This window comes from Alosa sapidissima, chromosome 2, assembly GCF_018492685.1.
Source record: "Alosa sapidissima isolate fAloSap1 chromosome 2, fAloSap1.pri, whole genome shotgun sequence".
NCBI lineage: Eukaryota > Metazoa > Chordata > Actinopteri > Clupeiformes > Clupeidae > Alosa > Alosa sapidissima.
Genome location: NC_055958.1, coordinates 27430761 through 27452189, shown reverse-complemented (window position 1 = coordinate 27452189; position 21429 = coordinate 27430761). Strand labels below are relative to the sequence as shown.

The 21429-nt window shown below is 41.0% G+C and overlaps 4 protein-coding genes and 1 long non-coding RNA gene across 10 annotated transcripts in view; 3 read left to right on the top strand and 2 right to left on the bottom strand.

Annotated features, from left to right (window-relative positions):
• Positions 1–326: 326 nt before the first annotated feature.
• On the top strand, positions 327–1001 carry LOC121697039. The gene has a single exon (XM_042078313.1). The coding sequence runs from the start codon at positions 327–329 to the stop codon at positions 999–1001; it is 675 nt and encodes a 224-aa protein (XP_041934247.1).
• Positions 1002–3329: 2328 nt separating this feature from the next.
• On the bottom strand, positions 3330–9528 carry ehhadh (enoyl-CoA, hydratase/3-hydroxyacyl CoA dehydrogenase). 2 transcript variants are annotated; one of them, XM_042067987.1, is made up of 7 exons: positions 9392–9528; positions 8771–8874; positions 8474–8643; positions 7302–7413; positions 5762–5866; positions 5267–5608; positions 3330–4938 (listed from the first exon to the last, which is right to left on the bottom strand). In XM_042067987.1, exons 1-7 carry the CDS (start codon positions 9463–9465, stop codon positions 3686–3688), a joined length of 2160 nt encoding a protein of 719 aa, XP_041923921.1. In that variant the 5' UTR covers positions 9466–9528; the 3' UTR covers positions 3330–3685. The 2 variants fall into 2 exon arrangements, with proteins under 2 accessions (XP_041923921.1, XP_041923929.1); XM_042067995.1 differs by lacking the exons at positions 8771–8874; positions 9392–9528 and having other exon boundaries at positions 8474–8663.
• Positions 9512–13686, top strand: tmem41aa (transmembrane protein 41aa). Of its 2 annotated transcripts, XM_042068046.1 has the most exons (6): positions 9512–9592; positions 10028–10107; positions 10561–10711; positions 10908–11069; positions 11448–11586; positions 12251–13686. In XM_042068046.1, the coding sequence occupies exons 1-6, from the start codon at positions 9536–9538 to the stop codon at positions 12469–12471; spliced, it is 810 nt and encodes a 269-aa protein (XP_041923980.1). In that variant the 5' UTR covers positions 9512–9535; the 3' UTR covers positions 12472–13686. The 2 variants fall into 2 exon arrangements, with proteins under 2 accessions (XP_041923980.1, XP_041923972.1); XM_042068038.1 differs by lacking the exon at positions 9512–9592 and having other exon boundaries at positions 9814–10107.
• A 442-nt stretch (positions 13687–14128) lies between these two features.
• LOC121688435 lies at positions 14129–16771 on the top strand. The gene is made up of 3 exons (XR_006024579.1): positions 14129–14394; positions 16517–16551; positions 16695–16771. It is a non-coding gene; the product is annotated as an uncharacterized LOC121688435 (long non-coding RNA).
• Positions 16772–18273: 1502 nt separating this feature from the next.
• igf2bp2a (insulin-like growth factor 2 mRNA binding protein 2a) overlaps positions 18274–21429 on the bottom strand; it is a 54315-nt gene continuing 51159 nt past the window's right edge. For all 4 annotated transcript variants that reach the window (XM_042068016.1, XM_042068009.1, XM_042068017.1 and 1 more), the window contains one exon: positions 18274–19895. In XM_042068016.1, coding sequence (XP_041923950.1) covers positions 19800–19895 — 96 coding nt within the window. In that variant the 3' untranslated portion in view covers positions 18274–19799. The remainder of the gene's footprint in view (positions 19896–21429) is intronic.

The window sequence follows — 21429 nt, the reverse complement described above, 5'->3', positions numbered from 1 at the left end:
ACAGAGTATTTAACTGAGTACTAAATGAGCACAAGAGACAGAGACTCCAGAAAAGAGGCGCGTTCACCCACACCATGGAAGTAGATCCGACTTGTGTCATATTTTTCGCATTTAATGGGCCTATTTCTCTTTGTTGTGTTTTCATCAATGTATTTTTCATGTTTTGTATTTTTTCTCAAAAATGTGGAACGGCGGAGGTCAAACAACCCTTGAAAATTCTGCTGCTTTTTGTCGCGCTGTGCTCTGCTCTCCTTCAAGCTTCTGTTTTTAAGTTCATTGTCATGTCCCAGTCCCAGACTTTGCTTTCTCTTACAATATTTCACATCATGCTCAAAGACCTTGTGGAGATCAGTATGACAACAACCGTGTGGCTCAATGTTTTCTACTTCTCGCAGATTGTTCCTGCACAGAGGGCCTTTTTCGTGTGGCTGAAGTCAAATATCAAACTTTTCATATATTGTGGTTTGGTCTTTTACTGGGTATTTCTTCTCATCAATGGTATTTTTGAGGTTTTCATTTCATTGATAAAAGCAAAGAATACTGTCAATTCTACAGGCAATGGTACAGATCCACATGAATATTCACCACACCATGTCATTTCTTTGGTTGGTCATGTTATTAAGCTGCTGTATCTATTTCTGAGTCTTGTTGTGATGTTGGGATCTGGCTGTGCCACGGTTTCCTATCTAAGGCGTCACATGGAGAACATGAAGTCAAGCATGAAGTCTTCTCTGGAGAGTCAACTGAGGGTGACCACCACAGGCATCGTGCAAGCTGTTTTCTACTTCATGTGTGCCACATGGATCTGCATCAGCATGTTACATAATGACATCTTCAAATACAAATTTGACGAGAACGACTACATCTTCTACTCTGTTACGTCACTCTATTCTCTTGGAACTTGTATAAATCTCTGCATTGGTCAGTCTCTGTTTAGGCAGAGGGCTGTTGACCTGTGGCACAAGGTCTCAAAGATGGTTCAATCAAGGAGACATGTCTAAATACAAGACACTGTGTGGTTGAGGACCATGGTTAATTTAAACAACTTTTTACTTTCTACTTTCCATAGATGAGTGACTATTTCTGTTGTATAGATGAACCAGATATCTGTGTGTATATCCACCTGAAAGATAAGATTGTAAGATTTGTAATTAAGATAACACTTCCTGTTTGAACATAAGTGTACTTTTTACCTTTTGCCAGAATAATAACTGACAATTATGATAGATTATTGTATGAAACAAATTCTTGCACAGAAAGTGTGTACTTCTGTGCACTCACAATGTGTCACTATTAGTTTGCTACTTTCTGTTTTTTACCACCTTTTACAACTCATAGTACTATCTTAAGTTTGCTCTGGATTTTTACATATGTGGGCATTTTCTGCTCCGTTTCATGTAATGTTATGTAATATCATGTCATTATTAAATATTTAAATTTTATAATCCTGGTTGAGCTGTACCTTATTTTACACACTTATTTTTACTACTCTTATAATGTTACTGTTACTGTACACTGCACATAGCTGTACATGTACATACAGTATCTGTCTATTACTGTTAATACACTGCATACAGAATTATTGGCACCTCTGCTAAAGTTGACTAAAAACCTGTATAAAAAAAAAAAATCTGTTGGTGATTTATTGTATTCTCACAATGAAATAAAATAGGAAAAATCTAACCTTCAAGGGAAGCAAATTTATTTTGAGAAAAAGGAAAATCTCATAAAGAAATATCGCTCACAATTATTGGCACCCCTGCTTGTTAAAACTTTCTTAAGCCTCCCTTTGCCAATAAAACAGCTTGTAATATTCTATGACACCCCATAAAGTTGGAGAATATACAAAGCAAGGGATTTAAGACCGTTCGTCTTTATCAAATCTCCCCAGATCGTCCAGATTCCTAGGTCCACAATTGTGCATTCTCCTCTTTGACCCACCCCACTGTTTTTCTATGGAGTTTAGATCAGGGGACTGAGATGGCAATGGCCGAAACTTGATTTTGTGTTCAGTAAACCATATTTGTTTTGATCTGGATGTTTGCTTTGGTTCATTGACCTGATGAATGATCCAATCATGACCAACTTTTAGTGTCTTGGCAGAGATTGACAGATTTCCTTTGAAAATGTTCAGGTTTTTCTTGGTGTTCATCATACCATGCACCGTAATTAGGTTCCTAAGGCCTTTGGGAATAAAAACAGCCCCACAATAGCAAAGCCCCTCCACCATAATTCTCATTAGGCATGGGGTTGTTTTCAGTATAGTCGTTCTTCTATGTACGCTAAACTAGCTAAAGAGCCCAATTTTCATTTCATCTGACAATAGACCACACTTCCAGACAGTCACTGTACCATTCAATAACCCCTGCTGTTTATATTGTTAATTAAATGACTGGACAGGCCTTTACCTGGCATGCCCTCTAAATAATCTATTAGCAGAGAGGTCACTTTTGAAGATTTTTTGGGGGACTTGGTGACCCCAAGATGATACCTTTTTCTGTAACTTTCCAACAGTGGTTCTTATGAATTGTTTTGCCTATCTTACCATCCTCCATACTGTGCGTGGGGGCAAGATAACCATGGGTCTTTGTCCAAGCATGTTTGCCACATTTCCAGTTGATTACAACCTGTTAATCATTGTTTTAACTGTAAATATAGGCATTTTCAACAAAGTACCTAGTTTTTATAGACATCCCCTGACTTACAAATGTCAACACACTTTCTTTTTATTTAAATTTAGTGTATTCTCTTATCTTTCCAATGTTGAAAAATGACTAGAGGATTTATTTCTTTATGAGATTTTCCTTTTTCTCAGAATAAAAAATGCTTCCCTTCAAGGGTGTTTTTTTCCTCATTGTTTTCATTGTGAGAGTACAATAAATCACCAACAGATTATTTTTCATACCTGTTTTTAGTCAACTTTACCAAAGGTGCCAATAATTCTGGGAGTACTGTATATCTATATTAATTTTACTTCTCTTATGTTACTGCTACAACACTACACATATCTGTACATGTTGTTCATACATTGTTCATACTGCATATCCATATCTATTCTGCTCTCATAAGGCTACTGCTAATACATTGCACATATTTATATTTAAGTTTTATGAATGTAAACCGTACCGTTTTCTTAACTGTATACTACTGTCCACACTGCACTGTCTTATACTGTTTTATCACATTGCACTTTTCTGCACATCTGGTTAGACACAAACTGCACTTCTTTGTCTCTGTACTTGTACTCTGCACAATGACATGATATATTTATATCTAATGAGAAAGAAATCAATATCTTCAGGGATATATCAATGAAAACAAATCATGAGAACAGTATGAAAAATGTTTTATTTCAGTGTTTGCATTTACATTTAGAATTATGTAAATTATGGCTGAAAGCATGCCTGAATTACAGGTGACTGATATTTAGCAGACACTTTTATTCAAAGCGACAGACTCTCAACGGCAGGAATCAAATCTGGGTCAACCAACCATCAGTCAGTGACATTATGGCTGCTCCACCATGGTCACCGAATTAAAGAAATAATTAAAAAATCTGCCTGAAGTTATTAGATATTTTCAAAACCACACCTGAATTCTGACACAATGCCTGAGAATGTTAAGCGCCGTTGTTGTTAGTAGTGCAAAGGATTTGGTTGATTAAAATGACCTCAGACCCAACACCTCAGAGTTGACTGTGGGGTCTCTGGAGGAAGTCCCTCCATTTGTCGAGAGGAGGGCTGCCATTCACCACCAGCCTGCGTAGCAGCGAGCTGGGCTGCAGGTGAGGCACGTCTGGGTGGACCTGCTGGTAGTACTCCAGCCTCTCCAGCACTCTGGGCAGTCCCACCATCGCGGCGTAGAACATGGGCCCACCCCTGTGCCGCGGCCAGCCGTACCCGAACACGTAGATCATGTCGATGCCCTCAGGCCCCGTGGCCATGCCGTCCTCCAGGACACGGAAGCCTTCGTTGATGAGGGCGAAAAGACATCGCTCCAACACCTCCTGGCTGCCAATTTGACGAGGTCTGATGCCGTGCCGGACGCGGTAGTCCTCCAGGAGCTTATGGATGTCTGGATCTGGTGTGGCAACTCGGCCCCCGGGCTTGTCGTACAGGTACCACCCTCGGCCGCTCTTCTGCCCCAGGCGGCCCTGCTCGCAGACCAGGTCAGGCAGAGGGCTGTATCGGTGACCCTGCCGTCTCCGCGAGGGATCTTTTGGGTCGACGTTCGGCCCGGTCAGCCCGGCCTCCTTCCGAATCCTCCAGCCGACGTCGAGCCCGGAGAGGTCGGACACTTTGAAAACCCCCATGGGGAAGCCAAATTCCTCCAGGGCCCCATCTACCAGCTCAGGCGTGGCCCCTTCCTCCAGCAGGAAGTTGGCCTGGTCCAGATAGGGCCTCAGCATGCGGTTGCCCACAAAGCCAGAACAGTTGCCCACCACAACGCTGACCTTCCCGAGCCTCTTGCCCAGATGCATGGCAGTGGCCATGACCTCGGGGGACGAGCGGCTTCCGCGGACGACCTCGAGGAGCTTCATCACGTGCGCCGGGGCAAAGAAGTGCATGCCCACCACCAGCTCCGGCCTCTTTGTCACACTGGCCAGCTCGTCCACATCCAAGCCAGAGGTGTTGGTGCAGAGGACGGCATCGGGTTTGCACACAGATGAAAGCTTCTTGAAAACCTCCTTTTTGAGGGCCATGTCTTCGAACACAGCCTCGATGATCAGGTCAGTGTTCTTCAGCTCGCTCAAGTCTGTCGTGTAATGAAGAAGGTCAAGGCGCGGAACGGCGTTCATTTTCTGAGCGTCGTGCTTGAGCATTGCTGACACCATTTGTTTCCCCATTTCCAATTGCTTCTTGTTCGTCTCCACCGCTACAACGGAGAGCCCAGCCTTCACAAGAGCCACAGTGATGCCCCTTCCCATGGTGCCAAGGCCTGTTTAGACACAGAAGGACTCCTCAGTGGCTGACAATAGTGTGGTGAAGGCCAGGGAAGTGTACACAAGTATACACAAAACCTATACATAATAGGTGATGGTATATAGACCCTTTCAAGAGAGTTCCATTATCAGCATCATAGTTGGCCCCACAAGACTTCCTTTTTAACATTCCATATGTTATCTTAATGCAGAGGAAGTAGATTGGGGCCCAAATAGAACGTTCAAGCATTGTTTTTGTTTTTATTGTTGAAAGGGTCAATACATATACTGGCAGAGACTATTACCAATCTATTTCATAATCACTGACCACAAAGCATCTCTCACCAATGACGGCTGCCTTGGTCACAGGCCTTGGCTTGCTGTTGCCACTGTGAGCCCCGCTGGAAAGACTCCATTTTCCAACAGCCCTCTGGGCAAAGAAGCAGTACTGCAGGGCACGGGCCTGGCTGGAACGGAACAGGAAGGCCATCAGCTCCTGCTCCTTCTGCATGCCAGCCTGGTAGGGTAAGTTGACAGCTGCCCTCACAGCCTGGACACAGGCGACTGGTGCCATGGCGCCCCTCGCCCGCTGCTTCACTCTGGCCATGGCCTCGTCCAGGATGGTATCAACATCTGGAGGGCACGGAGTCAGCTGTGTGCTCAGCTTGCGGGGCAGCAGGGGCTGGCCTGCAACACAAGTTTAGATTATGATGACCAAAGATGTAAACAGATACACTGACGTAAGTAAACAATAAAAGGCTGGTAACACTGACCCAGTGATTTCTCATGACAGACTAATCATGGATCTAATGCAGATAGCAGACCCTAGATACCTCATACCTACAACTTCCTGGGCAAACTGTATAGCCAGGTCCTGAGCACTTTGGTCAGTCACTTTGTCCACGATACCATGTTTCAACGCCTCCTGAGCAGTCACATGACGCCCTGTGAAGATGAAAAAAGATAATGTTATACACTGACGATATCAGCTCAATTTGTCAACAAGCATGAATGTGTTATGACTCAGCTCTTTAAGACCGCTAAGATTATGAGTTTATAACAAGCTAAGGCAGATGCTGTCATTTTAACGTTGATCCTCCCAAACCAATCTACACCACAAAATATATTAATATGAGCCAATACCAGAAGCATGCCTCCTCTAAAATGTTTCATAATATAATAGAAACCGCCCATTCTCCCAGACAATCAACAACTGCACTGTGAATACAGAACCCTCTTCTGGTCATTTATATCAGTGTTTCCCATACATTGACTTATTTGTGGCGGCCCACCACAATATCAACATTGACCACCACACAATGATTTTCCAGGTTGTACTAAATTGTGCTTAAATTTGGTTAGCATCATAACCAGCTGTGCTAATTTGTTAAAAACTGTTGCATTCAAGTTAATTCTGCAAACCAACCACCACACATGGAATTCAATTTGTGGGCAGCCGTGGCCCACTGGTTAGCACTCTGGACTTGTAACCGGAGGGTTGCCGGTTCGAGCCCCGACCAGGGGCCGCGGCTGAAGTGCCCTTGAGCAAGGCACCTAACCCCTCACTGCTCCCTGAGCGCCGCCGTTGAAGCAGGCAGCTCACTGCGCCGGGATTAGTGTGTGCTTCACCTCACTGTGTGCTGTTTGTGTTTCACTAATTCACCGATTGGGTTAAATGCAGAGACCAAATTTCCCTCACGGGATCAAAAAAGTATATATAGTACTTATATATATATATATACACTATACAATTCTCTGGGAAACACTGTGTATATATATATATATATATATATATATATATATATATATATATATATATATATATATATATATATATATATATATATATATATTCCTGTCTGAGAGACAACTGTTGCCGGCAGCTGCTATTTCACAAAAAGCTTTACTCTCCCCTACTCTCTCTGTATCCCCAATTGTTTTGTTAGCTTTCTGCAAAAACAAAGTGAGGGTAGGCACCACATTGCAACATTATACAAAACCACATTACAACACTATACAATACCACAACTGTCACGTCACCAGAGGGGTATTTCACAAAAGCGGAATTAAGAAATCCAAGATAAGAGATAAAGCGAGGCTTGACCTAGCATTGTCGGGTCATCCTATACATTTCATGAACGCCAAGCCAGGATATGTAGGAGCGACTATGTCAAGACTAGGTCAAGTAATTCAGGATATGCACATCCTCATCTTTACTCAAAGGAACTCATGGTCGGAATAAAAAAAAGACACAGAAAATAGCATCATTCACACTAGTGAGCTACAGCTTTTGCTTTTGTTGTTGTTGTTGTTGTTGTTGCTGGCCACCAGCTGTGCTGAGGTATTCTCATGGCTGCAGTGAGTGGGGTGTGTTCAGTACCGGTGGTGATGAGCTCTAGGGCAGGAGCTAACCCGATGAGTCTAGGCAGACGCTGTGTGCCCCCAGCAGCAGGGAGAAGACCCAGGGTGACTTCAGGAAGTCCCACACGTGCCTGCATCACAACAAGCATACATCACAAGTGTATGTTTCTCTCAGATGCATGTTCAGTTAGACATAGCCTATTTTCATAAACTTAACCCATTATGTGATTTGTCTTGTAGTTCATCCCAAAGGTGCTTGATAGCATGAAGAAACCTGTTCTCTGTGGGCCAGTCAAACTCATCCACACCAAACTCGCAAAAACAATGTTTGAGATGAACTAGAAGAAAAATCACGTAATGGGCTATGTTTATGATATATATATTCTTAATAAATGGACAAAAATTCCTACAGACCCTGCAAAATTGTGTGATAAGCCTTTCTAGGTGAGTGGAAGCTGCAATAGTTGAAAAGTGGAGACCAATTCCATATTAATGATTTCGAAGAGACCAAGGACCACTTCACCAATAAAAAAAACCCCTCACGGACCACCTAGCTAAAACAAAAAGTGTAGACCTACTTAATTAGCATATTACATATTAATAGGCCTTGTCACTGAACCACCTTGCTTATTGTCTTTGCACCTTGCTTATTGTGTCAGAGGATTCATATAATCTGGCACAGCTTACATAGGCAGTGTTGCAGAACTGTTAGTTCAATATTGCAAACATCCCATCTATATTATATTTTACCACATCTGCTTGCGGACCACTCTGGATAGCTTGCCGACCACCAGTGGTCCCCGGACCACACTTTGAAAAACACTGATTTAGAATGAGATGTCATTGCCGTTTCTGTGGGTGAAATGGCAGGCGCCCCTATTCTTTTGTCTATTCATGGGTTTCATCAGGTCCCTTTCCACAGGTGTATTAATCAAGCACCATGCAGTCTGCATTCATAATCTAGGTGCTTGATTTTATACACCTGTGGAAAGGGACCTGGTAAAATCCATGAATAGTGTAGGGTTAAATTACCTAGCAATTAACACTGAGGTATTAATTACCAACAGATGCACTTGCACTTTACAGATGAGATATTCTGTAAATTCCCAGATTATCAAAAAAGGCTAAAATTGTAATGAGTAGCTAGTGCATCGGACATTGCACCTGGCCAACGTGCTGCAGAACACTGACCTTTGAATGAGCAATACGGTAGTGGCAGCCAAGGGCCAGCTCCAGACCGCCACCAAACGCCATTCCTTCAATTGCTGCTACCACAGGCTTGTCTCCTTCCTCAATGGCAGAGATCATGGGAACCAAAGGAGGGCCAGTCATTGGCTTGGCAAATTCACGGATGTCTGCCCCTGTTGTCCAGTGGTGTGTGTGTGTGTGTGTGTGTGTGTGTGTGGGGGTGGAGGGGGTAAAATTAATCTTTAACATATCCGTGTTCACCAGTTCACTGTTGATGTTTAGAAGTAGTCTATACTTTACCGCCACAGAAAACACCATTTTCTCCACAAATGACCACAGATTTCACCTTGGGGTCACGGAGGGCTCTTGTCACCGCTTCTGTGATGCCAAGGCGTACGGCAGCACTAGAAAGTGAGCAGTTGTAAATATCAGTTCAATCCAGACCTAATCATTTCATATTAATTTTACATTCATGTGATTGTTCGTAAGTCCAAATGATTAAAGTTGCTTATCTCTCCCTCTGTCTTTCTCTTTCTCTCTCTCTCTCACACACACACACACACACACACAGCAGATAGCATACAGTGATAAGAAAACAAATATGAGTTTACTGCACAACTGACAATCACTGTCATCAGCAGCACTGCAAGGTAAAGTCAAGGCAAGAGATAACTTGGTTAACTTGGACAGGTGTAGGCAATGATTTGCAACACGTTGTTTCAAACACAAAATTGAACACCCAGCCAGGGGCATAAATAAACATCCAATGCTGTCTATCAAAGCGTAGGCTACCCTGAATGAGCTTCTAACTTGTTACAATATTGCTACATTGTATCCACTAACCTCGACATTCGAAGTAGGTCAAAGGTAGCCTAACTTTATTTAGCTAAGTAGCCTACGAGTTAAACGACGACAACTTACCTAAGTGCATTTACGGGTGGATTCGTCAATGTGATCAATGCAACAGAACCCTGTACCTGTGCATATCGAGCCATTATGCCTCAACAGGCAATCTTGCCTCAGGCAGAGATCTAAATATTGCCACTTGAAAAACCGCAATTTGGAATGTCACAATCTTGTTTGTGGGTGGTCCGCACGCAGCAACTTCCTGGTGGATATGAAGTAGATTTACAAATCATCTTATACAAACCTTTTGCACAAGCTATCTTTTTATATATCAGCCCGCTCGCTCGCAGCAGAGAGGTGCTAACTTGGTTCTTCGTTTCAGCCTATTTGTGGAAAATGGCAGATTTGACTAGCTTTTATAGGAGGTTATAGGACTGTTCTCTCTACTTTGAAAATGTGCTCATAAATGCTTATTGGCGCTACAAAGTTTCGCAACTTTGAGATCAGCCACCATTCTAACGTTCTGAAGGAAACATGATTCCTTAGTGTCACGTGACTCACGCTCTAGTATTCAGCTTGACATACTGCTCCTGTTCCATCCCCTACTGGTTCAACAGTATGCGTTCTGTCTTAGGTTTAATTGTGGTGGTAATTGGGGCGACATTTTACCTATATTTGCTCTCTACCTACCTACCTCCTGTTCGCCGACAGGTTAGGGTACAAAATGAAGACGCGGAGCAATCTCATAATGAAGGACAGAATCAGGAAATCTTCAGAACAGTGGAATACAGGTCAGCTAACCTGCTAAACTAGCATTGCAGGCTAGGCAACGTTTGCTAAATTCAGTAATTTGTACAATAATGTTATCTGCTTAATCTTTTAATTTATTCAAGTATTGATTATTTGTGTTTGGGTATGGGTTTCAATGTATTTTGCAACATAGATTAATATTAGCATAATATGGAATTATTAGCCACTAGTCGTCGCTAGGTGAGGAATTGACGTTCTTGCTTTGCATTCTTGCCTAGTAGTGTATGAGACGAGTCATTCCAAAAGTTATGGAACCTAACTAAACCAGAGAAATGGTAGGCCTATCTGATAGTTGCTGTTTTTACCTTTTACCTAATGATGTAGTTAGTTATTTTGCTCAGTTCCTAGTTTGATGGACCTGCTAGATGTATGAATGAATGAATGAATGATGTAGGAAATTAACTGAGACAACTGTCTTTCTCGCATACCTTAAGGTTGAAGTTCCCGTCAGACCTGGTGGAGCTCAAAGAGTTGGCTGAACTCCTTCAGTTCTACAGGACGGAGCACACGTCTTACGTGCTGCTCATCTTCTGCAGTGCGTACCTATACAAGCAGTCATTTGCTATCCCTGGCTCCTCATTTCTGGTAAGAGCTTTGTCCATGCAAACATGAAACATGCACCATAGCCATTACTATGGCCCTTCATTTGTTAAGCGAGTTCACCCAGCTAGCACAACTTAGAGACGACTGCAAGAACACAGATGCGATTCGACAGGTGTTATGTTGTCTGCCTGTTGTTTACACACACATACTTAGTCTCACCCTCTCCTATTTCTCTAAGAACATCCTGGCCGGAGCTTTGTTCGGGCCATGGCAAGGGCTGCCGCTGGCCTGTGTCCTCACCACGACGGGGGCAACCTTCTGTTACCTACTTTCTCAAGCCTTTGGCAAGCAGCACATCATAAGGCTCTTTCCAGACAAAGTAACCATGCTTCAGAAAAAGGTGTGTAGATAACAACTTGCAAAATGATTAGTTGTGGTCTTGTGTTGTTTTGGGTTATATGTTCTTTCTTTGGATATTATTCATTATTCCCATGACTGTAGTTGTGCAAAATAACTTAGCAAGTGAGTTACTTACTGAGTGACCAAGGCTACTATTTCTTGTTAACAGTAAGCATACCATGTTAAATAAGCATTGCAAAACATACATTGTCACTAATAACCAATTTTGGGACATCAATTTGACCTTTTAATCAAAAATATTTTTTGGTCTGTTTTTTTTTTTATTTTTTAAATTGCGTTTTGTCTGTGTGTCCACCAGGTGGTAGTAGTAGCTTACACAATTGATTATTTCCTTCTGCACCTACTATTTGCTTTGTAGGTGGAGGACAATAGGGACAGCTTGTTGTTCTTTTTGCTTTTTCTTCGATTTTTCCCCATGAGCCCAAACTGGTTCTTGAACATGACGGCACCAGTCCTCAACATCCCGGTCACGTTATTTGCTCTCTCCATCTTCATAGGTAAGCACATATTCCAATGTTACAGTACAATGGGCTCTGTGCACTAGCTACTTGACTTGAAGTCGGCAAACCAGTTTCCTGTTCGTTGATACCGCGGTTAGGGATCGTCCGATATGTTTTTTTCAGGGCCGATACCGATATCAATTATTACCGAAACAGGAGGCCGATAACCGATATGTAAAACCGATATGTCAGTTGTCAAAAAGGGGGGTTGATAGTAAAAGCGATGTGCTGCAAAAAATTTATTCAAAAGCATTTAATTATGCAAACTTTTTTTCTTTTCTTCTTTTGATACACAATTGTCTATCAGCTTCACAGCATCACAAGTGTAAATCCTGTGTATCATGTTAATCCAAGATCTGAGTGATGTGAAGCAATTATTTTCATAGACTAGGCCTGTTTTTGTAAGTTCAGTGTAGATTATTGTGATTCATTGCAACCCGAAGCCCATAGTAGATTATTGTGATTCATTGCAACAGAGCCCATAGTAAGTCAAGTAGTGTATAGAGTTGCTCTTAATTCCAAACACACATGACCATCTTAAGATATGGTGTGTGTGTTTGTGTTGAATCACGAGTGTGAATCTCACTTACTTTTTTTGTGTGTTGAATCACAAGTGTGAATTTCAGTTCCATTTCCACTGACTGTCTTCATTTCCCCGTAGGTTTGATGCCGTACAATTTCATCTGCGTTCAGACAGGTTCCATGCTGTCTGAGCTCACCTCGCTGGACGACCTGTTCACCTGGGGCACGGTGATGCAGCTGCTGGCTATCGCCTGCATGGCCCTGCTGCCCGGGGCTCTGATCCACCGCTACAGCCAGAGCCGCCTCAAGCTGGATGGCGTAGAGCAGAACGGAGTCAGCCAGGACCGCAAGAACAGATAAACGTCCCCCAGTGATGCCCACCGTCACTACTACCACCAACACCAGCACTGGACTGCCACACAGAGTGGTTTTGAAGTGTTTTTAATGAGGGAAAGACTGAATGAAGTGTTCACTTCGGGTCTGTGGCCTAATATTTGTTTGAGTCTGGCTAGGGTCAAACGCTGAGCGCCAGTGATGAAAATGAGAATGTGTTCTAATTGCTGCAGATGCTGCAAATGTCCACAGTGTGGACCAAGCAAGATGTGCCTCCAAAGGAGCTATGGCCATACATTTAATCTGCCTAGATTTGATAGAGAATGTTGTATTTCGGTGTGTAAAGGGTCGTTCACACCAGGAACGATAACTATAAAGATAACTATAACAATATGAGTATCCAAACAGACCAACGATAAGAGAAGTCTCTTGTTGGTGAATGTGATGTCTAAAATGTGATTGATTTGATGTCAGCTTTTTATCCTTCTCAAAATCGCTCTGAAAGTGATCCCCAGCGATATTGTTCTTCATGTCATTATCGTTATAATTCATGTGTGGAGTGGACGTTGTAATTCATATTAGCTAGAGCAATACTTTTTAGCTGTTATTGTTATAGTTATCATTTTTGGTGTGAATGGCCCTAAGACTGGTCAGAACAACATTGATGTTGTGTGTTTGTCATTTTGATTATCACAATTCAATCATTTGATGTGGGCTTTGTGAATCTGTGACTACGTGACTAAAGCTGTCTTATTTAAATCACAGGCTTTGATGTCTGACAAACCAGTTTCCTTAAAACTTTTGTTTATACTTGGGAGTCAAGTGTCAAGACACTGGCTGAATTTTTAATGAACTAGCCATTGTAATAGGAAACCCACAACTGAAGGTGGATTCAAGGTCCAAGTCTGCATGACTAACTTGACATTGGTTCTCCCATGGCTGATGGTGAGGGCATTAATGCAAAATACAAACTGCACCCAACGCACCTGTTGGTTGTTCAGTTGCAAATAGAAACAACAAAAATGTATGTATTTTGTATGTGCTATAATGTTTGATGTATGTAAGGGATTGCTTTTTAATTGCATCCAAAGCTTTGGTCTTTGTATTAAACTGCCATTTATAGAATATGTTCAGATATGCAAGTGCCTCCTGGATCTAAATTGTGATGTTTTTATTTAAAAAAGGGATCTATCTCCAAATAAAAATTGAATATGTCCTCTTTTAATATGATATATAATTGTATTTTGGGTTTGTGGGTGATTTGTTTTTTTTTTTTTTAGTACTTCCAGATGCGCAAGTGGTCTCTGGATCCATCCATTTAGCAGTGTTTTTTTGTGTAGTCATCTAACACACAAGACCATTTAAAGCAAATGTGCTTATTATTGTTTGTCTTGCTTTAGAAGTTATGTTCTTCGAAGGTCCTTCAGTGGTTAGACCTTTTGATGTCATATTACACCACCAATGATGTTGCGCACAAAGAAGCCTATGAAAAGAATGGAGAAGTATCATAATGTGTCAGTATACTAATTACTGTTGTAATATAGTTACAAATATAATTTTAATATTTTGTAATTGAGTCTTTTCTGTTTCTTTAGATAGAAATGAGGGATAGCCACAAATAGTTTCCTGAGAATTATTCAATTCTAAATCAAAGGCACGAGGACACACTGCTCTTACATTTTTTAGAAAGACCTTTTTATTGCTCAGATCCATGTTGATCAGCAGTACAGTTCACCTACTATTCAAAACAACAGCATGGCTGTTAGCAAAAAAGAGTGATCATGAGTCAGCTCTCAGCTCTCAACACCCTAGTTACCCCCTACCAAGGTTAAAACTGGGATCATCATGCGTGCTTGTTTGTGTATGTCTGCAGGGGGGGCGTTCAGTGGCAGTGCAGTGGGCTGAGAAACCAACCCCATATCGCTTCAAAAGAACAGGGGACAACTCAAGGTATTTAAAGTCGCTGTTCAGAAATGGATCCTCCGTTTAAACTAGGGTGTAGAAAAAGGTTAAAACCGGTGAAGCGTTTGAATGACTCGGATCTTTTTAAGCAGAGCCTAGTGAATGCGTAATGACTGCTCGTGCGAATGTCTCCTGTGGAATCTCGTACAAGGATGACGAAAGGACCCCAACAAAAAGAGCAGGGGAAAAATGGCCTTGCAAGTGCCGCTATAGTGACACGAGGTTGTGAATGAGTGTGAGCTATCCTATTGCTCCATGCTATATATTTAAGTGATGGTGGAATAAGCATCATGCCTGCACCCTCTCATACACTGGAGCTGGAGCACTGGAGAGGATGAAACAGCATTGTGTGTCTTTCCCATTTTCCACTTTTGCATGTAGACTACAACTATCACCCCACACTGAATACCACCTGGTAGTCTAGATTAGAACAAACATTTTGAGCAAAGAAAACCCAGCTACATTTCAGAGCTACATTACACTGATTGACAAGACAGCTGGTTCACCACAATAGAAGACACACTGTTATGAAGACATCAATGGATGTGGCGGCTGATACAACTCTTGTATAATGCCTTGCTCTGGCCTAGATGGGCGATCTGTTCATATCTAACATACATTACAAAAAATAAAAAATCATCCATTTCTGAGAAAAAGGTTAAGAATCACTGTAGAAAGATTTGATTAAAATGCTTTGTTGTTGACTACATGTTGTGTCTGTGTCTACCACATTACTCCTGAAGCAATACTGTTAACAGCTTTCAAACACCTGAACGATTCAGCTCTACCACCATCACTGTAATGCAACCTGGCCTCAGTCTCTATAAGAAAAAGCCCCGAGACGCAAGGGAGATCTGTCAGTATAGAAGAAAGAGCCATGAAAATCAGACCTAGGAATAGACTTACAAATGGCGGGAAATGCTGTTACGTAGAAATAATCTAGATGGTGTTGGGTGTCTACATCAGTCGGTGTATACAAAGGAGATTTAGGGGTTGGAACTTCCCAGAAATACACTTGGGACATACAGCAGCATTGTATATTTTTCACAGAATTCACAGATCTGACAACAGCTTGTTTTAAATCAAAATGACTCCTTTAACCTATGCAAGTGACATGCAAAAGTGAGTTCAATTAAGGTTCACCTTAATTAGTCAAAAAGAGCAATTAAGGTTCACCTTAATTAGAATTAGTCAACAAAAGCAAACTCCTGCAGCATTGATAGCTATAGAATTTGTTTGATTGTAGAACTTTCATTGTTTTAAAATCATATCTCAAGGGAAATGTGCATTGAGCTGCTTCTTTCACACATAATTAACACCTTACATCACAGACCAGGTGTGCTAATTGAAAAAAAGCACAGTGAAACAATATGACCCATGGGCCAAATAATGTTTTCTGTCTCGTTTTACAGTAAACGCACACAACATTGAGTTTGTCTCCTCTTGTACTCTGTCTTTTATTGACCTATCCCCTCCCTTTGAAAATGTTACCTTCATCAAGGTCTAAAATGTCAGCCGTAAGGTAGGTGAGTGAGGTCATTCACACATGCACAGCATCAAGGTGAGGAGAATGAGTCTGATAGTGAGTAGTCCAGGGAGGGAGACCTCAGAGGAGGCACTCACACACCTGGCCAAACCTCTCCTTCACAGAGCATGGATGTACAAGGGTGGTTACAGAGATAAAACACACACACAAACGAATGAACCAACCGGTACAAAACAAACAAAAGAAATTTGAAATTTTGTGAGTCTATAGTACATGTTTACAGATATACAGTTTGCTCTTTATCCAGACAAAGTGACACCCTAAAAAGACAAGCGTGGTTCATTATACATGACAACTGAGTGTTACACATTGTTCAAGATAGTATCAGTGTGTTTCTTTTTTTGGCTAATTTAGGTCCTACTTATCAAGTACACACATTCTTTTTAAAAGTTTAACTTGGTGATTAGGTCAGTATAGGAAAAACAAAATCTAAAACCGGTAGAACGTTTGTCAACTGGTCTGAAGCAATATTGACAGTTATCCGTGAGACAATTTATTATTTTAAAAAATTGCTGTTTTCTATTTGTATAATTTTTGTTTGTTTGCCTTTGATCATGACATCAGCACACAGCGCCCATATTCAGAACCACTCCGGGCTGGTAAGGACCCCTGCAATCCCATTCATCCTATGCTACAGAGGTTGATTTGAAAATAAAAAAAATAATTATAATAACAAGATTTAAAAAAAAAAAAAAAAAAAAAAAAAAAAAACATAACTAATCATCTTGTCTTGTTTCACCAGAGACAGAGTGAATGTCCACTAAGACAGGGGTGCACTACGTGTTCAAAAAGCTTCAAGACCCATCCTTCCATTTCCAGCCAACTGGACATAAAAGTGTCAACTCTTAACTTGCAATCTTTTTGTTTTATTTAAAAAAAAAAGAAAAAGAAATTTAAAAAACTAGTTTTACAAGGCATACAAAATATTTTTTTGTGAGGGAGAAGGTTTGGGGGGTTTAAAAAGGGGGGGGGGGGGGGGAATGAAAGATTGGACTGAGGTACCCTGAAGCCTGAGGTAGATCATAAAAACTAACATGCGCACTGTTTACATCCTGATCAAAGTAATGCGGTGATTCATGTGTTTTATTTTCTCCCCATTAGCGTTGAATTATTACAGAGCCTCTATGGGGACATAGTGGGTAATTATTTTTTAATTGGGGTGGGAATTTACTTTGTAAGCACCTATTGCTTTCTTAACAATGGTTTTGCATTCCCTTGCAACGTTTTTTGCGTTCCCTCACAATAACTTTTGCATTCCCTCTCAATAGTTTTTGGTCCCCTCACAATAGTTTTGCATTCCCTTGGAATGGTAAATGCAAAACTATTGCAAGTGAATGCGGAAAATATTATGAGGGAATGCAAACATAGAGCTAAAAAAAAAAATCCCACCTCATATAAAAATGTCCCACCATAGCCCTTTAAGGGCCCTGTAAAATATACTGTCATTATTCATAGTCATATTTTTTTAATTCTTCTTTTAGTTTCTCAAGAAAATAAAACACTTCCCTTCAAAGCAATATGGCAGTGTCCCCCCGAATCAGTAATAGTTATCGTCATAAAATATAAAAAAAAAAAAAATAGATTCATAAATATCTTCTCTTTCTCTTTATATATATAATATAAACACACGCACGCATACACACCAATGGAGGAAGCTGTGCGTATTGGCATTAACCTTGCGTCTGGAAGATGCAGCTGGTAGCTCGCAGGTTGGGAAGGAGTTGGGAAGGAGAGGGGAACTCATGGTGAGGTTACTGACTTGGTGACAATTAAGGCCACAAGCTTTCACTCGCACAAAGAATAAACAAAATGAAAATAAACGAAAGCACAAAGGGATAAATCTGTACCTGGGTGTTGAGGAAAATGTGAAAAGAGCTGAGATTTTTCGTCCTTTTTGTCTGTTTGATTGTTTTTTGAAATGATAGAAAATTTTAAAGTATCAAGATTTAAAAAAAAAACAAAACAAAAACACATTCTGGCTGGCCCAACCACTGCACTAAGACACATAGTGCAGGTGCTACATATTTACATTCACATCTGTCAAGCCACTTAGAGAAGCTCCCTGACTAAGAGGTTTAAAGCCAAACGCTGTTGTGTGTGTGTGTGTGTGTGTGTGGGTTGGTGTGTATGTGTACCACAGGTCATACTAATTCTCTCTCCAACAAATGTCCAAAACCCCTTTGTCACACGCATGCGCCCATCCACTCCTCACTGAACCCTACCCCCCACCTCACATCCCACCCCACCCCACATTCCATCCCACATCCCACATCCCACCTCACCCCACCCCACCCCACCCCACATCCCACATCCCACCCAGCCACCCTTTCCTCTGTCACACGCTTTTGCACTGCACTGCTCCCCTCTGCTCAGGGTATGACAAAACGCACCGGGACAGACAAACTCCACGCTCGATTTGAGATTCTTCAACAGCCCCTCCTACGACAAAATATCTAATTGAGCGGTCACTCTCCTCGTATGGATGATCAATGTGTATATGTATATATGTATATATAGGCCTACAGTCTCACACTCTCTGTAATGATTTATCTCATGTCTTCTTAACCGAGAAGAGGCAGTCAAATCAGCCGTGTAAAAGTCAAAAAGTCAAAAAGGCTGCAAGGCAATATCACAGGCAATGTGGAATTTCACTGTGACGCAACAAAAGAAAGCAAAAAACAACAACAACACAGACATCAGCTGACGCTGATGACAGCACCCGAGAGTGAAAAAAGAAAGTTAAGCAAAAAGACTGAAACGTTAGTAACAACAAAATACAAGTAACCAGCGTTGGATATGTGAACTAAGAGCAGTTGGCACACACAGGCTGAATAACATGGATTCCGAATAATCCACTAAGTTGTCTTTCTCTCTTCTAAGTTTGTCAATGCTTTTGCGTATCTTTGTTTCACTTTAAATATCTCAAATGCAAACAAATAATAGATATGAATCAAACTCTTCCCCCTAAGTATGCCCCAAGATCCCCTCCCAAGTTTCTTTTTAAAAGATCTTTATCATCTATGAAAAAATATACTGTTATATACATACAACTATATATGTATACACAAATATACACATCAGTCTGTATATAAGTGCTTATATACTCCATGTATAAACAAGATTAACAGTACATCTTTTCAGTATATAACAGTATATTTGTTCTAACGTTTGTTAATACTGCTAAGGAAACCGACACTTGCAATCTTAGCATCAAAACCGTTGGTGAAATAAAAAAGTGTTTTTTTTTTAAATATCTTAGTCACTATTCCACACCTGTACCTAAGTCTACACCAATCCCTCAAACACTATGCATGAATGTACATACTGTCTGTGTGAACAGAGCTTTTCTTGTGAGTGTGGTTGTTAGGCCTATATTAGTCCAACTAAATGAGATAACCTAACACAGGAGGATGATGCTTCCTGCTTTTAAACTTGTGAACACAAAAGATACCCAATTCTTTCAAGATACCCAATTCTTTTTTTGTCATTTTTTTTTTTGTCAATGTTTTAGCACATGTGTGAACAGAGTGTGTGTGTGTGTGTGTGTGGGTGGTAGTTTTTGAACAGTCATGTCTCTCCGCATATATCCACAGCCCTCTTAGGCTGGCAGCCGACTTAGCCCCGTTAGCCTTTGGCTCACACCTTTTCCCCCATGTGAAGTTCTTTGGTTATTCTTTTGTTCCCGATGCCGCTGGTCTTCCTCTTGCCTGTTCCCCTCTGACTCTTCTCCGTCTCGCTCTCTTCCACTCTTTTCTCTCTCGCTCTCGTTCTCTCTCTTGCTCAATCTCTCGCTCCAGTTGGGAGGGCTACATTCATTGGCTGGTGCCCGCTGGGGCGGCCCTGCCGGTCACTTGGCGTGGCGTGGCACGGGACCCCCCTGCTGGTGCTTGTGTTCTTGCTGCTTCACCTGCTGGATGATCTCCCTGATCTTCCTCTGTGCAGTCTGCAACACACACACACACACACATATATACTTTAGTGAACTATTCCATGCACTCCATGGAACACTTCTATTCCAACACAGAGATACAGTGTTACACCTGTCTGTCAGACATCTATTCAAGTTTTTCATTTCCCAGAGCTATATCAAATGCTTTAGATTTCTCACTGCGAAAATCAAATTATCCGATTACGTTATATCATATTATGTTATACAATACAAAACACACAAAAGGTGATTGAATGTCTTGTATGTGAAATCTAGAGTTGAGTCACAAGACAAAGGTATTACTTCCTTGAATAAAATAGTGAACGGGCTACAACCAGGGTAGCCTACTTGAGTGGCATTGTATTATGTGTATGTGTGTGTGTGTGTGTGTGTGTGTGTGTGTGTGTGTGGAGGTGGAGGCTTCTGGAGTAAAGACTATCTCTATCTTACAAATTACATAAATGCTACTCTTCACATAAAATATAATTTGGGTGTGAGCAATCTACATTAGTTTTTTTTATTTTTATTTACACATGGTTCAGGCCTAAAAAAAAAAAAAGACAATTTCTGAGCCTGAATTATCAGGCATTTTTGAAGATGTCATAGGCTTTATGGACATTTATTAGCATAGCCTACTACATAACTACATTAGAGAATACCAACACTCATTCCTGGAAAGATTTTTCTGCAACTCTTTACTAAACGGATTGTGCTGCTTTACTCTTTAAAATATCCCAAAGATTTTCTTTTATTTCAAGTCAAGTGATGCACTTGGCCAGGGTACAGTTTTCTTTTTTTTCTTTAGAAAAAAACTCTTGCATAATGTCGTCATTGTGCTTTGAATCCTTATCATGATGGATTACTCCTCTTCTGCCAAGCTCCTTGACACTGGGAGTTCTTTTGCCAGCCAGTAATTTGGTATAGAGTATTCACACACATTCAGAGTGCCATCTATACATTTTATAATTTTTTTCTGCAACACTTTTTTTGCACTAATACAATACAGCCCCATATCACCACACTGCCTCCTCCCTGCTTCACCTTTGGGACTGTGAATTATGTGTGCTACTCCTGGCCAGGTGAACGCCAAACATGCTTGACCCAATCTGACCAAATTTATCTTGGTCTCACCTCAACAAAAAGAATGGCAAAGTTTTTGTGCAGTTGCAGTTCTAAGTGTCTAACTGCATGTTTGGTGTAAACCAGGGTGTAATATTTTTATTATATATATATATATATATATATATATATATATATATATATATATATATACATATATATATATATATATATCACCTTTTGTGTGTGTTCGTATAACAGTATGATGAAATAGACTAGGCAGGATTTTGGAAAATGGAAAATGTCCTAAAGGCAAATCATGTTAATTTTTGACAACATGAAAACATTTTCAGGGGTTTTGAAGGGTGCTGAATTCAAATCTTCTGTATGCCGGGCTCAAAAATGTCCCATAATGCCTCAAAATGGAGAAATCCAATATGGCCGCCACCACCATGTCAAAATCTAATTAATCACTTATCTTTTGGACTGT